At 42.0% G+C, this 24,430-nt stretch overlaps 1 protein-coding gene across 2 annotated transcripts in view; it reads right to left on the reverse strand.

The window, feature by feature from the left end:
* The window catches only part of nrp2a (neuropilin 2a), a 74,344-nt gene that overhangs the window by 39,483 nt on the left and 10,431 nt on the right, over positions 1 to 24,430 (reverse strand). For both annotated transcript variants that reach the window (XM_038280464.1, XM_038280538.1), the window contains exons 3-6: positions 14,102 to 14,283; positions 3,841 to 4,071; positions 2,214 to 2,369; positions 1,287 to 1,456 (exon numbers count right to left, since the gene is read on the reverse strand). In XM_038280464.1, coding sequence (XP_038136392.1) covers positions 1,287 to 1,456; positions 2,214 to 2,369; positions 3,841 to 4,071; positions 14,102 to 14,283 — 739 coding nt within the window. The remainder of the gene's footprint in view (positions 1 to 1,286; positions 1,457 to 2,213; positions 2,370 to 3,840; positions 4,072 to 14,101; positions 14,284 to 24,430) is intronic.

Here is a 24,430-nt window from a genome sequence, read left to right on the forward strand (position 1 = left end):
ATAAATATGGGTCAATTGGAACAGAAGCCACATGCTTGGCTCATCTGGAGCTGCATTTCAACTCCAAGTCTATAGATAATAATAAATTCTTACTATTTCTTTTAGTGGGGGAATAATAATTAACACAGTCAGATAAACACAAATCAAATCAACATTGTGCCAAATAAAAAAAAAAGAAAATCGGCATCAGAACCAGCGATAATTCACACAAGGCTATGCTGAGAGAGGGCTGCTGCAGACGGGCTAACGTCGGCCCTGGCTGCGGTTACCCTCAGAAAGGGCGCTGGTTGCCACGGTCAACACAACATTAGAGCTTTTTTTTTTAATTATGCATTAAATCAGTAAATGGGCCATATAGTGAGGCTTAAAAGTATGATGTTCTCACCTCAAATTATCTTAAAACGACAACAAAAAAGCAAACTTTTCACTACTTTATTTTACTTTCATTACTTTTTTTATTACTACATTACTCTTAGGCTCTGTGAGTGCTCCACTGCAAGCTGCTGCTGCAGTGCATGCTGGGAAATCTCGAGAACGGACCACCATCCAGGGACTTTGTCTGTTCTCGGTCTTGTGTTCTTGTGAGTTTAGACAGTACAAGGGCGTTTCACGATACCACAAGAGCGCACAAGTACACACATTGAGAAATGGCCTCTACCAAACTCTGTTTTAGCTGCACGTCACGGAAAAAAGAAAGGTCACTGAGTTAGGCAAATGTTGCCTATGAAATGGATGAAACAGCAGCAGTTGCATCTGTAATTTATTAACTAACCTATTTCAAAGAGAGAAAACTGATGCAGATACCAGAGGTGTTCCTGCAGCTGTCTCCCAGACAGCAGGAATTAGCTGCAGAGAGCGCCCTACTGCTGAGGAAAACCGGGGAGAGCATGTATGCACATTGTCATGTGTATAAGGTGAAGGAGGGTGGGAAGTAAAGATCAATGGCACGGTGTTGGGATGAATTCCAGGAGAGCACCTTCATCAATCACAAGCGTCTCGCTGCTCCCCTCGCTTCATGAATACGCTTGCGTGTTTGGAGACAGGAAAGATTGAAAGTGCAGAAGAACTTCCTTATCATCGCTTTACAGTTCCTCTATTTCCCGTGTGTGTGTGTATACAAGTGTGTATAAGATACTGTTGTGTATTCCATCAAATCCTCCCCCAGACAAATTTATTATCCCCAACAAAGTGATCTTTAAGGTCACGTCATAGATGGAGCTTTTATTCAAGCTGTTTTTTGCTTTGGTATTATACATAAAACGATAAATATGTCTGCAAATAAACACCTGTATAAACTCCTTGTTGCTGTCCTCTGCGGGCGTCCAGGCGTTGTCGTCGTTGTTGAGGCGAGCCTGCCGCGGCAACCAGCGGTTGTCGTAAAAGGTGGTGGAAGCGGAGATTTGGTCGTCGCTGATCTTTCCCGACTCCATGCCTAGCGCCAGGCTACAGTGAAATGCTAAAAGAGAGGAAGGGAATGAGGCAACAATGATTCATAAAAGAAAAGTGGAAAAAAGGAAGTAAGATATGATTTCCCTAATGCTGAAAGAAAGACCAAAAAAGTATTTAAACCCTTTAAACGTCAAAACCACAGATAGGATGTAACTGTGAGGAGGAAGTAAAGGTGGGTTCACATGCCCCTGCGCTCTGACTGGCTACTAACACCCACAGCATGATGCTACCACTACTGTGTTTCACCAAAAGCGCATTGTTTTAAAAATTCAGCATATTCTGTACAACCATGTTTCACAGCAGGAATGTTATGCTTCAATTTGCATTCAACTATTGTGTTTTGCATGTTCAATTTTAGTTTTTGCATGTTGGAATTTCCAGTTTTAGTACCATATTATTCCTTATTCCACTTGTTTCCTACAAGGTATGAGGTAGACTTTGGTTGTAACGAGAGAAAGATGTGCTACTAACATGAATGTTTGAAAGGAACTGAAACTGTAAGGGCATAATTAGGCAGAGAGCAGCAGGTGAGCTGAGGTGAACTAGGGGGAAGTTAATTTACGCTCTAAACGAAAAAGAACACAAGTCTGTTTCTGGGGTAGGAGCACAATGTGCTGAGGGGAGAGAAGTAGAAGCTTGAAACCTAAAATAACATTAAAGGAGGCAAAGCTGGGAATATCGAGAGGGTGAGAGGAGGGTAAGATAAAAAAACAGAGATATATGGTGCACCGGCACACAGTCAGGAGGAGTTATCCTGCACTCACAGTCGGAGACTTTTTTGTGGGTGATGTTGTAGCGTGCAGAAAAGCCGTCTTTGGCCACCGCCATGTCCGTGTGGAAGGAGAGGGACAGCAGGCCGGAGGATGACTGGATCTCAGGGGGGATCTTTGTCCCACAGTAGCGGCCAATCAGAGGCGAAGCTGAGGACAAATAAAAAAAAAAAGATTAAACCCTTTGCTTTATTCATTTTTTTTTTTCTTACTTCAAAGGTTTCCAGTAGCATTTCTACTTCAGTGAGTGTTGCCTAATGAGTCACAGCGTTCCCCCCCACATGGCTTCCTGCTATCATTCCAAACTCTCCCTTTACTTTCCTGTCCATCCCTCCATCTGCCATGTGTGTCTCGGCCAGATCCCAGCAGGGGAACTGGAATCCCTGCCTACATGCAAGCTGCACTGGGATCAGCTGCAGATGAGTACAAATACACTCACATACAAACACGCAGCGAGATTAAAATAGTCTCAAGACAACCCCTCCTGCGCCAGACGCTAAATTCTTTCACCCGTCCGCCTCGTCTCCCGCCCGAGGACTCAGCACCCTGGAACTGGGTTACGCTTTAATTTGCTCCTAATTCTCAACTTTGAATGCTATAAATTGTTTTTAGCTATCAAAGTCCTTAAATTTGACACCGTAATTGGAATTTTAAATCCGCTCGGATCCCTTTTTAGCAACAGAAAAGAATATAATTAGAGCAAATCCTTTGGTCCTAGCTTTGTGTTTCTGGAGGGAAGCAAAAGGAGAAGAGAGGTGAGAAATGAATCCCTCACCACCTCCAACTCCGCTCTTTAAAAGCTCTGTGTTAACCTTTGATAGTTGCTACTTAAGCATAAAAGTGCGTTTTAACTTTTAAAAACAGAAAAAAAAGACCTCCAAAGTCATAGGTTTAATATGTCAACCTTTAGCATTAACTTTGCAATCTGGTCAGTATTTAAGGTTTGAAAAATCAAAATATTTTGTTATATTTATGATCAAAATCATATTTTTTTCATTTAAAGTACATATTTTTCAGATACAGAGATCCATTTCTTATTTTGGTGTAAGAATTATGACAAAAGTATCTTATTAAAGTGACTTTCAACAGCAAAACTAAGACCAGAAAAGTCAAAATTATTAATTAAAACTCAACTAACTTATAATGATTGGATGATTGGAGGCCATATTTCCCTTTTTTTTTTAGAGGTTTCTGCATAACAAAGCTCCAGGAGACATCCTGAAATGTTTTTGTTTTGCGTCTACTTCTGTTGATACTCATCACCGTCACTCTCACTCGTCTGGGGAGGAAGGAAGTGCCAGGTGATAAGGAGGGAGGGCGGGGAGGGTGATGAAGAGTGTTATTATGGCGAGGGGAAGAGGACCCTGGGAAAGGCCTGCTCCTCAGGGTCATCGAGGCGCTTTGAGCTCCCTCTGTGAAATAGAGTTTACTCTATGGAATGTAATGGAAAGTAAGGAAAGGCAGCTCACATCAAAGAGAGTGATGGCAGCTCAGGAAATTGAAGGCCGGTATGCAAATTCACTCACAGAAACGTTGGGGGGATTGCATGAGTCAGTGGATATGGAGTGTAAATGTTCAAAGCGTGCGTGTCCATTCATCTCCCCGGGTTTGTTCGGCTCACCTTGCGGAAGGCCGTCCCACACCTCCAGCCAGTCGTACTTGCAGTCGCCCTCGCCCACCATCAGGGGGTCGTTCTCCAGGTCGAACGTGAGGAAGGTTAGGGTGATGTCCATGTGGGGCGGGGCCATGATCATGTAGGAGCACTCCAGATTGTGCGGGTATTTGTCCGGGAACCCTGGGGACTCAATCATGCCGGACGGGCTGGTGAAGTTGCGAAAGCAGAACTCCGAACCTAAGCGGATAAAGAGGATAAGAGGAAATTTAATAAAAGTAGGGGAGGTAGGAAACGGTCACATTAGGAGAGAATACAGACAGAAGCAATCGATCACAGCGTGGTATCTCATCTAACTTGCAGACTAGCGTTTTAGAGAGTCGTCACTGACACTGACAGCCAGATGGGATATACAGCAGCTGTGGTGGCGAGGAGCTGGAATACACACGGTTTATGATTACAAAGATGAAAAATACACAAGGAGAAAACGGTAAAGAGGCAGATGCATTAAGCAATATGAGCACTACAGCGTCGTTTATTATCACTCCCGGTCAATGTGGGTTTCAAATAAAAAACATAATACAGGAACTTATTTTCACAGTAGAAAAATATTTAAAAATGCAGTGTTTACTGGATACCAATAATCTTTATTTAAAATGTTAATCTGCGGCTTTCACATGGCTCAGCATGTCCAGTAAGCTGTACGAGAAGCCAAGTTTATCTTTCACTCTGTTGAAAATGGCAAGAAATGTAGAAAAATCAACAAAAGCTCAGATATTTGGAAAAAATAGGGGTCAACTAGTCTTAATATTAACCATTAGTCACCACATTTGAGCTGATTTATTGGGAATGATGCCAAACTACTCCTTTTCTACTACCACATGCATAAAGACATAGAGTTTGCTGAAATCTAAGTAATGTGGAGGATATTTGATGCTGTTGAGTTGTTTTTTTTTTCTTCTACAGCACATGGGAACCTTGTTAGAGTGGGTTGCATGATGAATGATGAAATATTTGGAAATGTTGAGTGAATGCATGGCTAAATCTACACAGGAATTTTTCAATAGGTGAAAAAAAAACATCTGCCTTCTTCCATTAGCTAAGACCAAAAGCACTGCAAAAACAATCCAGAAATAAGTAAAAAATGGCTTAAATTAAGTATATTTAGCCTTAATTTGAGCAGGTAAATAAGATGATTTGCCAATGGAATGAGTATTTTCACTCTTAAAATAAGATAGTTAGATAATATTTACTTGAAATAAGACGATAAAATAGTTTTTTCTTATTTTAAAAGGAAATTGTCTTGTTCCATTGGCAAAGTGTCTTACTTACCTCCTCAAATCAAGAAAAAACACACTTATTTTAAGAAAAAATAACTTATTGAGATTTATATTTTTTGCAGTGGGAAATGCACCTAGAGCAATCCGGATATATTATGCAACCAGGAGGAGCCCTAAAATAATATATTTGTGACTGAAAGCACCCATAATGAGTGAGTTATACTCCCCTAAATGTAGAGCTAAAGAGACAATCTGACCCCTCTGATTTGCACACTTTTAAAGCATGCATCCCCTGAACTCTTCTCTCGTTGCAGTCCCTTAGTTTGTTTCAGGTTGCATCTCCCTGTTAAAAAGCGCTCACTCTTACACAGCACAAAACTGGTTTAATGGTTCTAAGTGGGCCCTCTGCGGCCGCTCCTCATTAGCCATGCAGATTTATGCGCCCAGGGCGGCTCACCTTGAACGGCAGCAGCTGTGTGGCTCAGATCATCTACCCATCAGCCACTGCTCCGCGGCCCACTGGGGAGCCAGAGTCACGGCCGAACGTTTATGGACCAGCACCTCAATGACGCTCCAAGAGAGCAGACATCCGTGCAGGCGCATCAAACTGACAGAGAGCGCCGAACAAATGTCAAACACACACGACCTGATTCACAAACTGTTATTTTCTCCCCCAGAGCATTTCTATCTTTATATCTTTAGTTAAAAAAAATTAGCTATGGCTAGTTGAATGTCTTTATGTTCCTCTATTTTTATGCCTGCCAGAGGGTCAAATATCCTCATGAGATAATGTTGCTTAGAGACAAGATTTTCATTTGATCTCAGTTAATTGTGAGTCAGAAGCGCCTGCAGTAATGGCCTTGCTAAACTAACTAATCGAACGATTTACAAAGTCTTCCTAACCCCTGAACTTGTGATTACTCCAAACTTTCTGTGATTTATTGAGATTTTTTGTGATAAACCATCACAGTAACACTTAAATTTAAACTAGTACATAAAATCTGTTTTTTATACTGATCAAGATACAGCTCAGTTTGCTTAAATGCTTTAGACTCTCTAAAAAGCTAATAATTAAAAGCCTAAAATAAAATAACCAGGCAAAGATGTAAAAAAAATCAGGCCATAAAAGCCAACGACTGAAATGTCTTTGGAACAACTCATAAAAATTGATCAGCCAACCAGATACTCAGGGGCAATGCCAGCAAGACATTTAAAAGCAAATAAAAGTAATTTGTAGGAGTAATGTCTTGTTTATTCTTTTTATTTTGGCTACTGTTCCCAGTTTGAAAAAGCTGTTCTGACCATTGATTTAATCTGAGCACGAATGTTACAATCAAAGTCCAGTCTTACACTGGTCTCTGTCTTGTCTCATTCATAGACTAAAGTAAACGCTGACACTAAACACATCACTGAGCCCCAAATACACGACCTTTATCTTTTATTTGTTCAAGGTTAAGGAAAGCACTCACTGTGGCTTGATTTCTACAATGCATTCAAGCAGCTGTTTTACAATCTGTGTTTCCTTTTTTTTTTGGAGCATAAAAAATCTGTCATCTGATAAAAATATAAAGCTCCATGTGTTTTCTTAGGTATGACTCCAAAGGGCGAAGGTAATGGACAAAAAGAAGGGTCCCAAGAATACAGCCTTGAGTCACTCCACATGAGATAAAAGCGACATAAATACAATGAATCTGTAGAGAAATATGGGGAACTATGTGCATTTTTTTTAACCCTTGGTTCTTACAAAAGAGCAATCAGAAGAAAGATTTTAAGTCACTTCTCCAGTTGTGGCAAACATGTGACTAAATCTTTTGGCTTATTCGAAAACAACTTGTGGGAATAGAAAACTGACCGGACCTCTCCCTAGAAAAACATCAAGCATAATTCCAGATGCTCTGATCAGATGTGGGGATGTATATTTTAAGTGGCTGCAAAAAGACAAAGTTGGGTCAGATGTTCAGCTTCCTGCAAAACAGCAAAGCCATCAGGTAGAATGAAATGGCTTAGATCAAAGGAAATTCATGCACCTAAACGGCCTATTTAAGTTTCGACTTAAATCCAATCATTAATTCAATCGAATCACCTTTTCCATTGAGTCCGACTGAGCTTAACCTATTTTGCCACAGAAATATGTGCAAACACCCCAGTCCCCAGATGTGCAATGCTGCCATAGACATACTATACCTAAATGAGCTACTATGTTAGTTCTTGTTTCTGTGATACTTTCCCATCACCGACTGTGTTAGAAGCAGATTGGGAAGGTCAAGTTGAAGATGCATCTGGGGAATGTCAAACGTAGGATAGCAGTTATGCATCCAGCAAAAACAGCGCTGCGCTCTCTCACAGAGCTGCCAGTCTCCGTTTGATAACCACATTCAGGATTCATAAAAGCAGCATTTAAAGAGTGCAGACAGGTTAGCTGAGCATTCCAGCGGCAGAGCATTCCTCTGAGGCACCGGTCCTTATTATCAGGCTGCCGTGTGAAAGCAGAGGGGTCGACCGGCTGCTCCAGCCCTCCCTCCGCCTGCGCTTGGTTAATGGTGGAGAACTGACCCCAATCAGCACGGAGACAGGAAGAAAAAACTCTGGAGACACGCACTGTTTTTCTCTTCTTCTCATAACATCTTTTTTATCCCATTGTGATGCAAAAACCTTACATTTTTCACTCCCTGGCTCATATACGCTCATATTGGCATTTTAACAATGTCTTTGTCTACCAATCGATTCAGCGTACACTGTGCGCGTTGTGCAGAAGATGTTGACACAAATGCATGAATCTCCTCCCACGTGTTCAGAGCTGCATTCAACCTTTTGGGTCGACTCCCCCACACACACATAGATACAGTGTGCAGAATCAAAACACCCGCGAATCAACTGGCTGACTACACACACATAGAAATAGGCATGCTGAAAGATGATGTTAATTTAAAACAAGCCAAAGGCGGCGGCGTCCAAATAACATCTCCTCTATGTTTAGTGATTTATGGTTTTAGTTTGCCGCCCCAATTCTGCATGTAAATACTGTGCATATTGTAAAAAAAAAAAGATAAATGAAATATATTAAGCATACATGAAAAGGTGTTAGTAAGTGTGTGTGGCTGAAGGTGTGTGAGAGCCAGTTTGACTCCACTAAAACCATGTCTGTATTTATGATCAACTTTCTGGCATTGTAAACATGGTGTCATGGCAAGGCTTTTAACGATTTAAGATACTTAAAAATCCTACACGTGAATTCAAACTAACTTGTAGTTGACTCTGAATATACTACCAAACCCCCACTAACACATCATTTGTGGCAGCATCATGATGTTTAGGGTGCTTTGCTCCAGTAGGGGCAGAAAATGTGCAGCCAAATACAGGAATGAAAACCTGATGGAGGCTCCAAAGCACTGGACACTGTTAGTTACATCAAAACTTCCTTTTACTATTTGGGATCATACTTCACATCGACCACAAATAAAAAGAACAGAGCATATACATATTTTACAGAAAGTTGTAGGTGTTTTCTACCAATTCCCCTCACCTCCCTGTGTTTATAGTGTTGTACGTAGCATAAATTATGGATGTAACTAACGTCTATTAATGAATAACTTCATATGCATGAGCAGTGATGTTGTTAGGCTACTTTTCTTGCTACTATGTATGTGGCTGAATGAGTGTTTGTGTGTGTAAGACCCGGTAACACACTGCCTTAGATCCTTACTGGGTCACCATGCAGCATGCACTCTCAATCTGAGCACAGCTTGACTCCACCACAGTCTGTGTCTGAAACAAGCCGTCTCACACGTCGCTTGGGCGTTCATGTGTTTTTGTGAGTATAAGTGAATGCATGAGTACCCCCACTTATTAGTTCGCTACCAATGAACATGCTAAAAACAAGTTTCCCTGACATGACTTGACCTGTGGCTGACGCGGACACAGATGCGTAAAAACCTGTCACTCGCAGGCCCCCAGGTTGGCGCCGCACCATGAGCTGCCATTTGGCAAGAGACGTCTCCCGGCAGTGAGCAGGAGGTCACGGTGTGAGTGTGGTGCAGACGAAGGGTGAGTTGCTGGGTAGAAACCACTTGTTTCTTTCACATGAGTGCCCTCATCCAGCAGCAGTCAGGGTAATCCCCCCACCTCCATCTCTCCTCCTGTCTTCTCCTCTCATCTTCTCCATCATTCCATCATTTTTCTCCAGCCGACCCTGCACTTATTCACTCCAACTCCCTGTCTTGTCTGGCATCATCCTCATCCAACCACCCCCCTTACCCGTTCCGTTCCATTTGCACGAGGCTGCCGCCGCACATCAAAAACACCTCAGCCTCCCTGCCTCTGTCTCACAAATATCCACTGCTCAAACGCAGGCGGGGCTCTCATGTAACACCACTTGGGCTCGGTTCAAGGTTTCATTGAAGAGATTTTCTCCAGAGGCGCGTGAGGAGAGATGGGTGCGTGCAAAATGTGTAACCCAAGAGGCAATGTGCATAATGGGAGGGGGGTTAGGGTGGAAAATCCAAAACAACAACAATGCAACACTGTGAACAACAAGAAGCGGCTACAAAAAAAAAGGAAAACAGCATTCCTAGAATGCCATGTTTAGACACCAATTTAGACCCCAGGCAGAACAGCCTTCTATAGAGAGAAATCCTCAGAAGAGTTTTTAGGAAAGATTTTTCCTCCCATCTTCTTGCACTTTTTTGATCAGGTCTTGGTTCATCCCAGTTTAATCACTTTTGTCAGTTAATTGCAGGAGGCTGACTTGGGCATTTTCAGGAATAAACAACTCCGCAATCAGGAATATGGCAACAACCAGGATTTACGCAAACGGGTTGGCTTCCAGTCAACAAGATAGCATCAAAAAAAAACACATGGAGTCAGTATTTTGGCTGGGGCTTCAGTGGGTGTGGGGTCCCGCCTTAGGCTTCAGTCCTGCTCCCACTACGACCCCACAGACGCCACGGTTGGCAGCGGTCACAGAGGAGACCCAAAGCCCTTAGGTTCTCTCTCGCCATCTGAACTCTGATTTGACCGTGGTTTGACATGCTCACTATCATGCTAGTGGTGGTCTTTTGGGGGGGAGGGGGGTTTGGGGGACCAGGGGAAAAAAGGTGCTTACTCTGCTAGTCTTCCCCTTGTAGCCGTGGTAACAGCATCAGTAGCACGTGACAGTGTATGTTAAAATGTCTTGGAGGCGTATGGGCTGTGGGTGATGAATAAAGGGTTAAGCACGCATGGGTAGGGATAAAGTAGGCCACAATAATAAGAGGGAGGAGGGAAGGGTGCATGTTGTTACTGTACAGTAGCATTGAAGGGATAGTTTATGTTTTAAGAGGGCTTGACTCTAAAGGTTACAAGCAGTTAACTTGAAACCCAAATTAGTTAGTTAAAGGCTTGTCCAAGAAGGACTAAAGTGAGACCCTGTATTAAATCTCACAAAATATAAGACAAAATCAATAATCTTTATGACAATTTTCAGTTTTGTATTAAAAAGTTCTGTACAAAAACTGCAGAAAATAGAGTTGGTTTTCCACCAATGATCCCCTTGTGTGAAAATAGAGTCAGCGTAACTACCTGATACTAATTTTTTAAAGAAATATTCACTCAGTTAACTTTAATCTTTTTATTTTTGCATTCTTACATCAGCCCAAAACCCCTTCACAGCTGTTTTCTAGTTTTCTACTATAAAACCATATTTATCCCTTGCATATTATCATCCACTTTTCTGCACTTTTCTTGCGTGCTGTATATGAAGGTGAGGGTGGAATGAGCAATGCATTTTCTTTGTAAAGACGACCAGAACATGTGAAGCTTTTGATGGCAGATGAAAAGCAATGGAAGTTCATTTTTAAAACTACTGTAATATGTTAGCTTTATGCAACAGAGAAACTGAGTTACTTCTCTAACGTAGCTCTGTTTTCAGCATCTTATTTTCAGCTATAGTTGTTTTAAAGCAGTCTACAAATAAAATGATAATCATGATTTGTTTCACACTGGAATATCATAGGTGGTGCACGCCAGAGTCCTGCACAGGTCTGTTTTTTTTAAACTGTAAATGTCGGCACCCGAAGAGTTCAGAACCAAGAGCCGACCCGTTGTCCACATTTTATCCAGATTTTAAACCCGGCCTGGACTGCATGGACCCGTAAATAATAAAGTGCAATCTGACCCTTGATCACAAAGTGTACACACAGCCGTTTATAATAGAGGCAGAAACGAACGTTGCCTCACATTCACATCCAGTGCATGCTCAATCACAGAGTAACAACTGTAAATTGGTCGCAGTAAGAAGGTTTGCCTTGTTGCTTAAAAAAATACTGTTATCAGGATATTCTTAGATCAATTAGATTTTTTTGATAGATACCCGGATTTTGTTCATTTATGCTCGTGCCCGCACCCATTTAATAATTAGGGCTTTTTTCTAGGATTCTGGTGCACACCCCCTACTTCTATTCCCTGTGTAAACACTCAGCACCTTCTCTGTAAATAGTGCCACATTGCAAAAAATGACAAGAGGTTATTTATTTATAAAACAACATTTGTGAAATTGATTGATTTAAGATTTTCCCACTACCTTACTTTAATCTTCAGCGAACCCTGACTAGAAACCTGTTAGAGATTCATCTTCTACCGTTTATCTTTCCAGTTGAATTAATCATCGACTTTTATGTAAATAACTGCTATCTAAACATTTGTATAAAACCATGATTTTGTTTAAGATGGCAGTAGTTTTAACATGATTGTCTGCTTTGGTCTTGGCTTATCTTAAAACAATCAGAATCTGGATCTAAATGAAGATGACTGTAGTTCTATCTACAGCAGTTAAGAACCTTATTTTGAAAAAAAGAGGATTATTCCTTTCAAGTGCGTAAGTCTGTGGAGAGGATGTTGTTTTGTGCCAAAACACTCACCCTGTCTCCGCTTTAGAGGAGCAGGGCTGGTAGGGAGAAATTCTAAGGTTGACTCCTGATCCTCCTCAGTGGAAGTCATTTATTTACCTCACTGAACCCCATCATCCAAACACACAGGTTAACACATCCCCTCTTCAACTCAAACCCCACTGGAGGGGATACAGTCACCGCTTACGTAATCAGGTTCAATCAAGCAGCTGTACCATTAGCTCAAAGCACAGAGATCACCAACACACACATTGACAGAAGCAGGCAAAATCAGAAACACACTATCTGAATTTGAGACAGTGCGTTGGGATTGGGAGGAAGCTAAGCACAAACACACTGTTAGCCCTGATATCCATCTCTGGACGCACCCTTTAAAAACACATACAGACCCGTAAACACAACCATAATACTGAACACACAGGTCTGCTTTTGAAGTAATCAACCTAAGGGTGTCTCAACTCAGGATACAAAATCCAATCCCTAAAGCGACCATGAGAAGCTTATTTTCCTCCATTTTGTTCCCTTTTACACATTTAATCTGTTTATGTATTTTTTTCCTGCTTACTGCGGGACATGTTGATCAAGAAATCTCAAAAACAGGACTTGTCTGACAACATGAAGCAGGTTTTAGGATCTCCGGAATCCACGCCCTGATGTAAAAGATCAGTGATGATCTCTATTCTGCTATAAGAAAGAGGCGGAGCATGCAAGGTAAAGTTTGAGGGCCAAAACCAAAGCTGAGGAAAAATAACCAAATGAAGAGGAGTTTCAGACTTCCTCAATTTCCCAAAGGAAGCAGAACCTGAGTCATCCTAAACCACCAATTAGGCCAAGGCTTACCACGCACCGACTCTTTCACATACTACAGGTTGGTTTGGGTTATCTTTTAATGATGATTATTTGTAAGCTGCTTTTTTTTTATCTTATTTTAATCTTTCTGATGTTTCTGCTGTGCTTTGTAAACACACCCAGCAGAAGCTGTGAGCTGCTCAGAAGAAACCCCCCGACCCAGGCCTGCCACAGAAAGACAAACAGCTGTGATGAGCAAGAGGGTACAGGAAGTGGAGATGCTGTACTTAACACTTGGCCTCAATCACACATCCTGAATACATTTTCTCCCTCTGACGTGCTCATTCCTCGTCAGCCTGCCCAACGTTTCCCCAACCGTCCCCTTGTCTCGGTTGTTTTTCCTGTCTCTCATGCACAGCTATCACGCCACCTCCACATATACAGGCGGATTCTCACACGACGAGCTGAGCAGAACCACCCACACACGCCTACATGTGCTTGCACACTGACAATATCTCTTATAGCCCCAGAAATTTGAGCAAGATCTTATTAAACCTATGGCAACCGCATCCCCCACCCGGCATCCTTCTTCTAACCGAGTCTGTGGGTATGTGTGTGAGACAGATGCAATCTGAGCTAAAAACATCATTGGGGATCGAGGTAACGGAGCTGAATGACAAATCTGGGTCACAGTCGTTTGACACAAACATGAGTCGTTTTTTTAAAGTCGGAGGTTATAACCTGATAAAGGTAATGCTTAGTCAATTTTGCTCTCCGTCTTTCAAACTTCTGTGCTTAAACTAAGACACATGTTGAGGTGAATTGATTCAGGAGCTACCTGAAGCAAAACAAAATGCGCTGATGAACAGGCTTGAACATAAATCTTCCTCCTCTAAAGACCGTTTGACCTCCTCTGTCACTATGGCTACTAGAAAAAACACTCAAACGCCAAAACAAATCTGCTCCAACCTTGCATGCACTTTTCCCACTTTGAGAGCATTCCATTTTGGCTCAAACTCATCCCCATCAATCTCCTGGCTTCAGGCTGTTACCTATAAACCTTTAACCTTTCATTCTGACTCCAGAGTTACCCCAGAGCTCTCTCCATCATCCCACAAAAGCCTCCCTTCATCTTCCAAGAGGAAGGGAATCCTGCCCCAATTAAGGAGCATTCCTTTCATTCTTTATAGTGCCTCTTCTTTCTTTTCTTTTCTCATCTAACTATATATTTTTTGCTTCTGCTGGTATAAATTGAGGTATTATGATGAGGAATTCCAGGTTTTGGAGCTTAAGCTTAAAATCACTGAGCTAAGTTCTCACCTGTTTTGAAGATCTCGTAGCGCAGAGAGAAACCGGCACCCTGATGGGCGTAGTCCGAGACGAATCGGATCTGGATCGAGGATCCGGACGAGATGATGGGCGGCGGGGCGATGTTGCTGCAGTGTCGTCCCAAAACGTCAGCTGTATCCGAGGTCCCATCACGGATTTCTATGAAGTCGTACCTGAGCCATGACAAGAGAGCGAAAACATTTTTTTTAATAACTCCCTCCCGGTCTGTTGATTGAAAGGAAATCTTTACTTTATGGCACGATTGAGAAGATTTAAAGGACAAAAAGAGTTTTGCAACCAGCTAGACGTGTTTCAGGAAAGAATCTCCGAATTGAGGAAAACAACCAATCAAAAAGGAGAAATAAACTGTGTTGTCTCCCAACAGATGGATTCAATAAATGTAGCTCTTCTGACCCAGTTTTGCTCGGGACGGCACGCTCAGATCTCTTTGATGACAGCTCGGGGCGAACAATCCCCAAATCCCTGAATATTGGATCACAGGAAAGAAAATGGAGGGAGGGCTGTATTTCAAACAGGGCACATATTTAGTGCGTGTCTATCAACGGCGAGGCGGAGGATGCAGGCAAAACAGACAGCTGGATAAATTCAGTAATAAGAGGAGTAAAGATAGATGGTTGAGGCTCCTGAAAAAAACAAGAGGTGAGGGCATCAGACGCAGGCAGGGTTAGAGCCCACAACTGCCGAACGCGAAGCCTCTATCTTCATTAGCTTCCACATAGTTTGTTCTCTCAGCTCTTCGCTGAACTCTAACTGACCAACTGACCCTGAATGACAGAACAGATTCTTTACTGTCAGCTCAGTGTGTGTGTGTGAGAGAAAAACAGACAGAGCGAGAGAGTGCACCTGGCTAATCCTGAATTAGCTCATAGCTCTGTGCACCATTCCTGTGTATCAGCATCACTGATTGAAAAAACATGGTGAGCTGGTTCATGTTGGACTCTGATACTTTAAAGAGAACGCTCTGTTCCTGTTGCACCTAATTAACCTCTGCTATGCACGGATTTAGAAAAAGCATAAACAAGAAATGTTTGCGCTGTTATGTAGATGAGGTGTTTATTTATATCCGAGGTAAAAAACTAATCTGAGACAAATACTGGGTTGTTACTGCATTGCTTAAAAAAAGTTCTTTGGGATTTGCTTTATGAAGCTACACAGATAGAGATTGTGTACATTATGTATACTGATAAAATATGATCCTGCGACTTTACTAAATTTTGACATGCCCTGCATTATATTGGATATTAAACTCGTTGAAGTTGAGAAGCATTTAACTTTCTGACTTCAGGGGACTCTCTTGTTAGATTTCCTGGTGTTGTAGATGTTAACACCATCTTTCCCATGTCTCGGTGTCTACTTGGAACTTGCATCATTTTCGCCAGATCTTGTCCTTGTCTTTGACGTGCTGGACTCTGGATTTTGTTTTCTGAAGACAAACGCTGCAGTTTCTGTTTTTATTTTTTTATTTTTACTAAAACTGAGCATAACTAATTGAATTTGATTAGGCTTCTGGTCTGACTTATGATGTCATAAGTCAGGGAAGAGAAGGCATTGAAGACAATGGATTCTTGCAGAACACTTTTCAATTCCATAAAGCTTCTCCTCTTGAGTATCTGACAAAGAAGGACTATAAGTTCAACTTGGTTGCATCATTGGAATTTGATGGAAATGTTATGAGTCTAAACTAGAAAGGAGAAGGTAGCGATGTAAACCACATTCCCTCTGGGGAAATAGAATTGCATATAAATATTATGCAATTTGTATAATGTAATTGCATAATCACAAATCATGCAATTTGTAATTGTGAAATGGAACAGAGTTTGAGCAAAACGGCAACGGTGCAAATTAATAAGTGAAATGATTGATCTCACATTGGAGAAATTTACCTCTGCATTTAACCCGTCCCCTTGGGCTGCCACTGTGCATCGCACAGGGAGCATTGTGGGGCTAAGGGTGTTCCTCAAGGACCCAGAGTGCAGGCTGTAGGGTTCAAACCAGTTACTTGCAACCTTCTCAGAGCACAAGCGCACTGCTCTAACCACTCCCAAACCGCATCAAGTGGATTTGTTGATTTTATTCTGACTGGTTTGGTTTTATAAATCTGGCTATTATCGAGCGATCTCTAAATTCTGGTGTGAATGCTACATCTCCCTTTTAACTAGAGGGTCTTTCTACAGACTCTTTTTTCATAGCATAATGTTTTAAAGAAATCAGATTGCTACAAATAAAGTCAGTATGTATGATGGGGGTCTTCTTTCAAGTGTCACAACATTTCTGTTTGTCACCTTCATCCCTAAAAAGACTAAAAAGTTTGGCTGGATCAAAATTAGGTGGTGCAGCTAAATAAGATTGGTGCAGTCAGTCTTGATCAGCTCTTGCAGAGCAGCCTCTTAATAAGCAGCCAGAAGGAGATATATATGGATTTTTTTTATAACTTTCTAAACAAAAATCAGCTTTCTCAAAGTAATGGGTTTTAGGCCTTAATCGTGGTCCATTCAGTTTTGTATCTTTACTGTTATTTAGATGGCACCACATAATGTTTTGGAACAGCCATTCTTAGCATAATAATTTTAGGGTTCGGTCAGATTTCGAATGTGTTGAAATGTTTTAATTTCTGTTTAGGGGTAGCCTAGTGCTTAAGTGCTGTTTAAAGTAAGGCTCATATAATTTATTGGAGTAATTATACACTTTTCACAGACTATTAGACTCACTCTTCCTCTTATTTTTTTCTTAACCATGTGTTTCCAGTAAATTAGTATGTTTGTGCTTCATGCAGCACGAGCTAATCAATTTCTCTCCATTTGGTCCCAATAGTATCATCCCCTTTCTTGCTAAAAGTGTCTCCTCAGTCCACATGTTGTGTTTCCTCGTGTTGCTAACTGCATCGCTGCAGGAGCCTTGCAGCTAACTGCGAGCACCCTCCGAATGTGCAGACATCCAAACACACTTGTCTGAATTAGTTCATGTGACAAAGCTGTCAAGGAACAACCGGGTCGCCGTTATCTCGCTAATTAGTGTGATGAGCTGTTTGGTGCTGACAAAGCATTACAGGCATTTCTGGATTTGAACACATATTTAAAGTCAGTATCTTTGATGATGTTCTTGCTGTTACTTTAAAATGAAAGGCATTCAGGGTATGCTGAGACATTGCAATCAGCTCAAGCCTGTGGCTGCTTGTGGCATCTGAGCACTAAGATGGCTTTTGTAGTGCCAGCTTGAAATAAAACCTGGATTAAGAAGAGTCACTAAGCTTCTTTTTATTTTAGCTATCTCATTCCTGCAGTGCATCGACTCCAATGCTGAGCATTCAGACTAAGACTGCTGATCGAGGGATAATCCCAGCACAATAATCTGGGTCAGAGTGGCACATGCAAAGGTGAGGAATAAAACACTAAATGGCTGAAATAAGCCGGAAATGCTTAAGAAAATGTGAAGAAAGCAAAAAAATATATATACAAAATACAAAATATTATATTGGAATATAAGAGACAGAGAGGTTAAATTGGAATGGTTTGAATGCAAAGGTGCAAAGCAAGAATGATTCAAAGAAATGCGCAGCTGATTCGGACAACAGGAGCAACAAGATGCATCAAACCAATTTGTTTGTCCTTGCATTGTAATAAACAAGCAGGTTATAATCCTGATGAGATGTGGTTAAGCCCTCATGTCACAGACAGTTTCAGGATTTGAAGTTCGGGTCTGAGTAGCACTAACGCTTGTGGCTAAAGAAGCTGTTTTCCAATACTCTTATACATGTCCTGCTTGTAATCCTGCATTACAGAGGCGATCGTAGAGGCTTTAGTGCCAGGCTCCCACAGTGAGTCTGGGAGAGCCACTGCTATCCCTAATGCTTAAGGCTGTAACTGACACATGCTTGGGGAAAACAAGATCCAAGAACGCGCCAACAAGCACACAGACATTCATGCAAACAAGTACACAAAGTGGAGATGCGCGCAAACACGGGCATGCACGCATACACTGAGCAGCGTATCTCCAACACCAGGGATAAAAGGCCCGTGAAAGAGCTGAGAGCCTAATTAGGTTTTAATTGATTTTGGAGTGGGTCTTTATCCTTCTTTCTGTCTCTCCCTCTCTCCTGTTGTGGATTAGCGTCAGCGAGTGAGTGTTCCTCAGATGTGATTATTGACCTGTTCACTCAGCCTCTCCCTAGGCTCTGTTGAATACATGTATGAAGGCCTGACGTGCGAGAGCCCACTGTCTACCTCTCTCAAATGCACACTTGAACACATTCCAGGACGTTGCACGCAAATCGCCTTTACACGAAGACCTAGGAAGACCCGCATGATATAGCATTTGAGCAGAGAGGTCCGGGTTCCATTAGGGCTTGTTTTGGACCAAACTCCGCCCATTCTGTCAGATACCACCATCCATTCCCATCATCTGTCTGGTAGCCTGTCTGGGGTCTTCTTGACCGACCCCATGTTGAGGGAGCCATAATAAGGCAGCCGCTTCACCCTCCATCTTTTCCCCTTTAGGGAGTTGCTGGAACAGAGGGAAAGAGGTTAAGGAAACTAAAACCCCTCAGGGGCTAGTAATTCTGCACCGGTCCAGACATGTCTTCTCTTCTTCGGTTCTCATATATCACAGCGCCCCTGCGTCAAAGCAACTAATTGCCTTTCACACCTTTGCTGTTTGCCAGCGACCAGGGACATTTCCTCCAGCTGATAGTACCTCATTGCAGCCAAACAGAAGTCTAGTATCATCAGACCATATGTTTGCACAATTTCATGTCCCCTTTACAGCCTTTGGGACCTTACAAGTCGAATAAAAACTCATCTGTGTTTATGATCTGTTCATTTTACTTGGACATTTCCTGTTGCTCTTTTGGATTTCATCAAATCAACCAAGATCCCATTTTCAAAACTCTCTTGAAAGTATTTTCAAAGGGAACAACAAATCATAGTGTAAGATTAAAGCAGTTTGGTTGCGGCTGAACGTTGGTTGTCTGATTTATTTTGTTTTTGCAGATAATGCAGCAACAGCTGTTTCTGGATATTCTGCAAACCAAACTTGGCTGGATTCAGACACTTGGGGTTTCAGCTGAGATGATTTTCCCCTCTCCGCTCTATCACGTTTTATTTTCTTCTAATTTTTCACTCCGAGTACAGAAGCTCACTAAATCCCAATGTGTTAGACAAAGAAGAGTCTGTCGACTGTCCCTTCCTTGTCCGACGATGCACAGAAGCAGAAAAGAAGCGAGGTGGGGGGGCGAGATACTCCACCACCCCAACTCTCTCCCATCCTCTGAGGGGACTCTAATAAACTGTAAGTGCCTATGAAATATTCAAAAGATGCTGCGAGCCAAATCCCAGCAGATCTACAGGGCCTGCCATCTTCAATCTAGCCCCAAAACAAACTGTACTTCTCTTCCTCGTGTCCTAATGCTTCACTGCCTTTCGTCTGCCTCCCATCACTAATTCATACTTACAGATGACGGAGGGGCCAAACCGCGGACCACATACCATCTAAGGGCCAGTGCAGCATTGATCTGAAACTCTACAGCTTTAAACGCCTGAGACCCTTGATGGGTAAAGTTCTGATAAACACGTATGTCTGAAAACGATTTTAAAATTCCTACAAACACTGGGAGGCTTAGTAGGAAATTTGCAATTGCAAATGCTCAATGACCCTGATGGCTGGGGGGTCAGCCTCTGCCTCAGGTGGAGGAGTTCAAGTTTCTAGGTGTCTTGTTCGTGAATGATTGGAGGAAGGTGCTGGAGATGAATAGATGTATTGGGCTTTTATAGTCGTGCATGTGCTGTTTTGGTCTGTCAAGGTAAAGAAATGGGTTGTGACCGCAACTGTAAGATGCAAAGTTGGAACTGACCTTTCAGATGAGGTAAGGAGCTCAGTCACCTTAATGGAGCTCAGACTGGAATGGCTGTTAGACAAAGGTTTAATGCGCACAGGGAGGAGACCTTGGTGTAGATATTTTCACCTGGCAGAGATGCCTCTGTTTCTCTGGACCTGCTGCCCAAAGGAACAGATCTTGGGTAAATGGCAGACGATGGATGAATGGAACTAAACATTTCTTATGTTCACCCAAAGCTCAGTTTCTCAGTGGGAACATGACCGATTGATCTCCACAGATATTTCATCATCATCATCATCCATTGCTTGAAACCGCCATGACTCCAGAAGGTTGATGACCATGATCTCGTCCTAAAAGTCGGCCAAGTGCCAAACATCGATAAATCCAATCCTGAACAACTCCCCTCAGCCGTGACCTTTTGGAACTCATTTGTCTCTCATTTCGCCCTGAACTGTGCTCCTCCTTCTCTTCCTGGCCACCTTTTGCTTCAGGCAATTGCTGATCATCTATAGATTTCCCATTACAAGCAGAATACAGAAATCGATCCCCCTCTAGGTACCAGTTGGAGAGCGATACAGTACAAAGAAACACCCCCTATCCTACAAACGCAGCTACCTGTCATGTGAAAGCAATGTGTGGAATAACAGCTTTATGTACGTGGGAGAGTGTGCATTTGACGTTATGAAGCTATATCATAAAAACCTTATCCCCGCAGGCAGAGTTCAATAACAAATAACCAAATAAAAGAGAAAATAAAACCCTCAAAGGTGGAAGAAATGATCTTCTCGAGTGCATCTGTGCCCGTTTCACTGTTTAATTTGACCGTGCGAAATTAAAACAGATTCTCCTTGGGCTAGTGGAGAGACGGAATCGGAGGAAAGGAAACTAGACAGACTGAAAGAGGAGGAAGAACGAAAATAGAAATGAAGCAGGAGAGAAACAGGAAAACAAGAAGGAATCGTCTCCACCTAGAGCTCTCTCTCCCTTCCTCAGCAGCTCCTGGTATATCACTAGGTAGCATCCTGGGGCTCAGTGATGGCAGATTGCATTAGAGATATGGGCCTGATATTTCATCTAGCCTTTATTACATTTAGTTCACATCAATCGGCTGGCAGCCTGGAGGTAAGAGCTATTTGGCACATGGCCGGACTCCCCCTGAAATGAAATCCTGTATTAAAGTGCCACCTCAGACACGAAGCGCCTGCACGAGGCTGCCGATTTGATTGCTGCAGTAAAGCGGCTGTCTTTGGCCGCGTGCGAGTGCTGACTGCCTATACCTACCGGACGGTGGAGAAATCACCAGCTGGCAGGGGATTCAGAGCACATGCATGGGCTGAGCAAGCAGGTTTTTCTTGCTTGTTATGAGAGCCTAAAGTGCCCTGGGAGGGGCTATGATGGCTGATGAGCACTTTTATACTACATCTTTAGGCATGCCTATGTGTTTTTAAGGAAGCAAAACATATTGCCGCTTGGAATGGCATTCCCTCTCCATTTCTGAACCCCTAAAAAAAACGTACCTTCAGTTGTCAACTAATCAGCAACTAGAGTCTGTAAAAATTCAGCTGTTCTTTGAAGGCAAGGCTGAATTTGTAGGCTTTTAATCATGCACTACACAAATCCGGGCTTTAAGCAGAGAAAACAACATCTCAGAGAAAGAAGTACTGCTTAAAGCTACCTAAAGCAGCATGGAAGAGTTTTTGGCTTACCCACAACTAGCCAAGTATGGTGAAAGACTCATGAATCGAATACTAATTGTAATACCCTCACGATGACACAAGGAGGTGGCAGCATCATGCTGTGGGAATGCTGTTAAGCTGGGACAGTCTTGGAAGCAAGTTGAAGGTCCACCTTCTTGCAGAACAACATAAAAGTAAATTCATATGTTACAATGCCCTGGTTAATAAGGAAAACATAAATAAAGTCAGCTGTTCTCCATCCAATATGAGTTATTTTGTAAAGAAATATAAGGATAGATGCTAAGGGAGGTTTGCAGCTATTATGGATGACATAAAATTGCATGCTGGACTATTAGGTGTTAATTTCAAAATGTTTTTTCCCCTGTTTTTGGCTGTAGGTGTGCGGTCAACGTAACACAAATACTTTTGCAAGGATCTATATTCAAACTTATTGACTTTTCCATCATCATCAGCATTCCTCTCCTCAGGTGGCCCACTGGCTGTCCTCATGGAGGACCGTGAAAACATGCAAAAAGCCTGCTCTCTGCTTGCCCGCTCACACCGTCATGCCTAATCGTACAGGCAGTAAAAAGGGAAAGGAACCTGCAAAGGAGCTACAAGGCTCATATCAAGCCTTGCAGAAAGCATTACACAGAATGAAGAGAACAGAAATATCTCTGTGGTTATTTTAATGCCTGGAAGGAGTAACGCATCTTCTTTTTAACTGCAGTAGAGCAGAGCTAGAGGTCACGCGTAGATAAATGTTGTTGTGATTCAATGTTTTTGTAAGGGGAATTTCTCATGGTAGTAGATACATGCAGAAAAACAGGGAGCAGAGCTGCTAATCTTGCGAACCAACATGCTGGCAGTGTTGCTCACTTGAAAATCCCCACCCACCTATGCATAGTAACTCATCCTCAGTGCAGTCGCGCAGGAAGCAGGGCGTCTGAGTGGGAGTGTGTGTTAGAGGGCAGGCAGAGGCCTCCAACCCTCCAGGCGAGTGTTGAAAAAGGAAAAAAACGATCCCAATAAAACTGTCTGTGGAGAGGAAAGAGGCTCCTCTCCGCCTCGCACCACTTCAGGCTGTGAGAAACTCCTTATCTGCTGGAAGTCTGTTGAGTTTGCGCCAATTGCGCTGCAACGCTGGTGTTAACATATTGGCAAAAGAGATAATTACATCCCATTTCTGCCTTCTGATGGGAGCCGACAGAAACATCTTAGAACACAAAGCGCTAGCATCAAAACAAGACTTTCAGTTCAGTGCTCCAATGTGATACAGCCGAATGAAAAGAGCTGACAATCATTAAGCATGCCCCTTTTACTGATGGAGCGACTGACGTGCTTGTGGCAGTAAAAGTGTTCTCCCGGCCATCTTTGTCAGAGAACAATGCCACAGCAGCCATCAGGGATTATTGGATCCTAAATTTCAAGGGAAGCAAATAATCAGGAAGCCTGTGTTGATTGTGCAGAATGAATCCAAACAAAAACTGGGTGTGATGGGAAATATTCTCCTGGTTGTTTAAAATGGGATCAGGAGGAGGAGACAGTGATTTCCTTCGAGGTCAAAGACAATGCAAAGCCATATGTTTTTGATTATTCACATCTCAGATACAGGAGACTGACCAGCTTGGCTTTATCCAGATAAACAGCTGGGTTTCATTTACTTTTCTCTCATTTTTTTTCCTGTTTATTCTTCTTCTCTGGTCACACCATACACCATGACTCTTCTCTTTGATCCCGTTGTGGTTTTCTTCCCTCCAACTGCCCTGCATGCCCAAATTCAGCTGCATAGATTTCAAAAGCCTACTGGTATTTGATTATCAGATGGAGAGAGGGGGCGTCTAGTGTTTATAGTCTCGAAAATATCAAAAAGTCTTCAAAGTTTCCCCATTTTGCTCCCCCGAATGTAAGTACATTTAACAGATATTGACCAAAATGCCCCCAAAGAGATATTTGACTGCTTTATTCCTCTTCTCAGCTAGAATGAGAGACATTTTCATTTTCTCAAACAGTTTTTTCTTCTGTAACTTCTATGCCCTTTAATAAAGAATTGTATCTGCTGATTTCTGAGGAGAGTTCTTTAAGAACCCCAAAATGGGCTAAATGATGAGGAGGGTCTAAAGAGGTTTTGATGACCCTGGATTTTACACATAATTTGTGAAAAAATTAAAACAAAAATGCAAAATGCATCACATAATCACTGCATGCTAAAGGGATTCATTCAGCATACCACACGTTGTCATGTGAAAACCTGACATTAGCTAAAAAACTCATAAGGCCTTGCATAGGTAGTCATCCTTTAATCCATTTACTGCTTGTAGCTGTAACTTCAATTTTTAAGAATGTAATAATTCACATGATAATTATATATGTTTCACTTCCAGAAATATTTCCAATCTTTCTGTAGTAATAGGTGGGGGAAGGGCAGCATTATCCAACTCTCCAAATAACCAGAGAAACTTGTATTGCTTTAGCATAATCTCTAGTCCTAGTACTAAAATAATCGAAAATTTTTTATGTCTTTTATAACTTTTTTACTAACTGGACTCAATTAATCAACATTTTATACCGTAATTGAGTTTAGTTTTGTGCTTTTATTTTCTTGAATCGGAATTTTACAAGTGAACATCCTGATAACTGGAAAGTTTATTAGTAAAACATCACAAATATAATAGAATTAAATTCAATAAACAAAGGATTGTGTTTGGAATCAAGCTTTCAATAAAGCAATTTTAGGGGCAAGTAACTTACTTAGAAGTCCAAGTTTAATAAGTGTGTCTCTTCAGCATGACT

Source organism: Cyprinodon tularosa, unplaced genomic scaffold, assembly GCF_016077235.1.
Source record: "Cyprinodon tularosa strain WSP-4 unplaced genomic scaffold, ASM1607723v1 ctg1, whole genome shotgun sequence".
Lineage (NCBI taxonomy): Eukaryota > Metazoa > Chordata > Actinopteri > Cyprinodontiformes > Cyprinodontidae > Cyprinodon > Cyprinodon tularosa.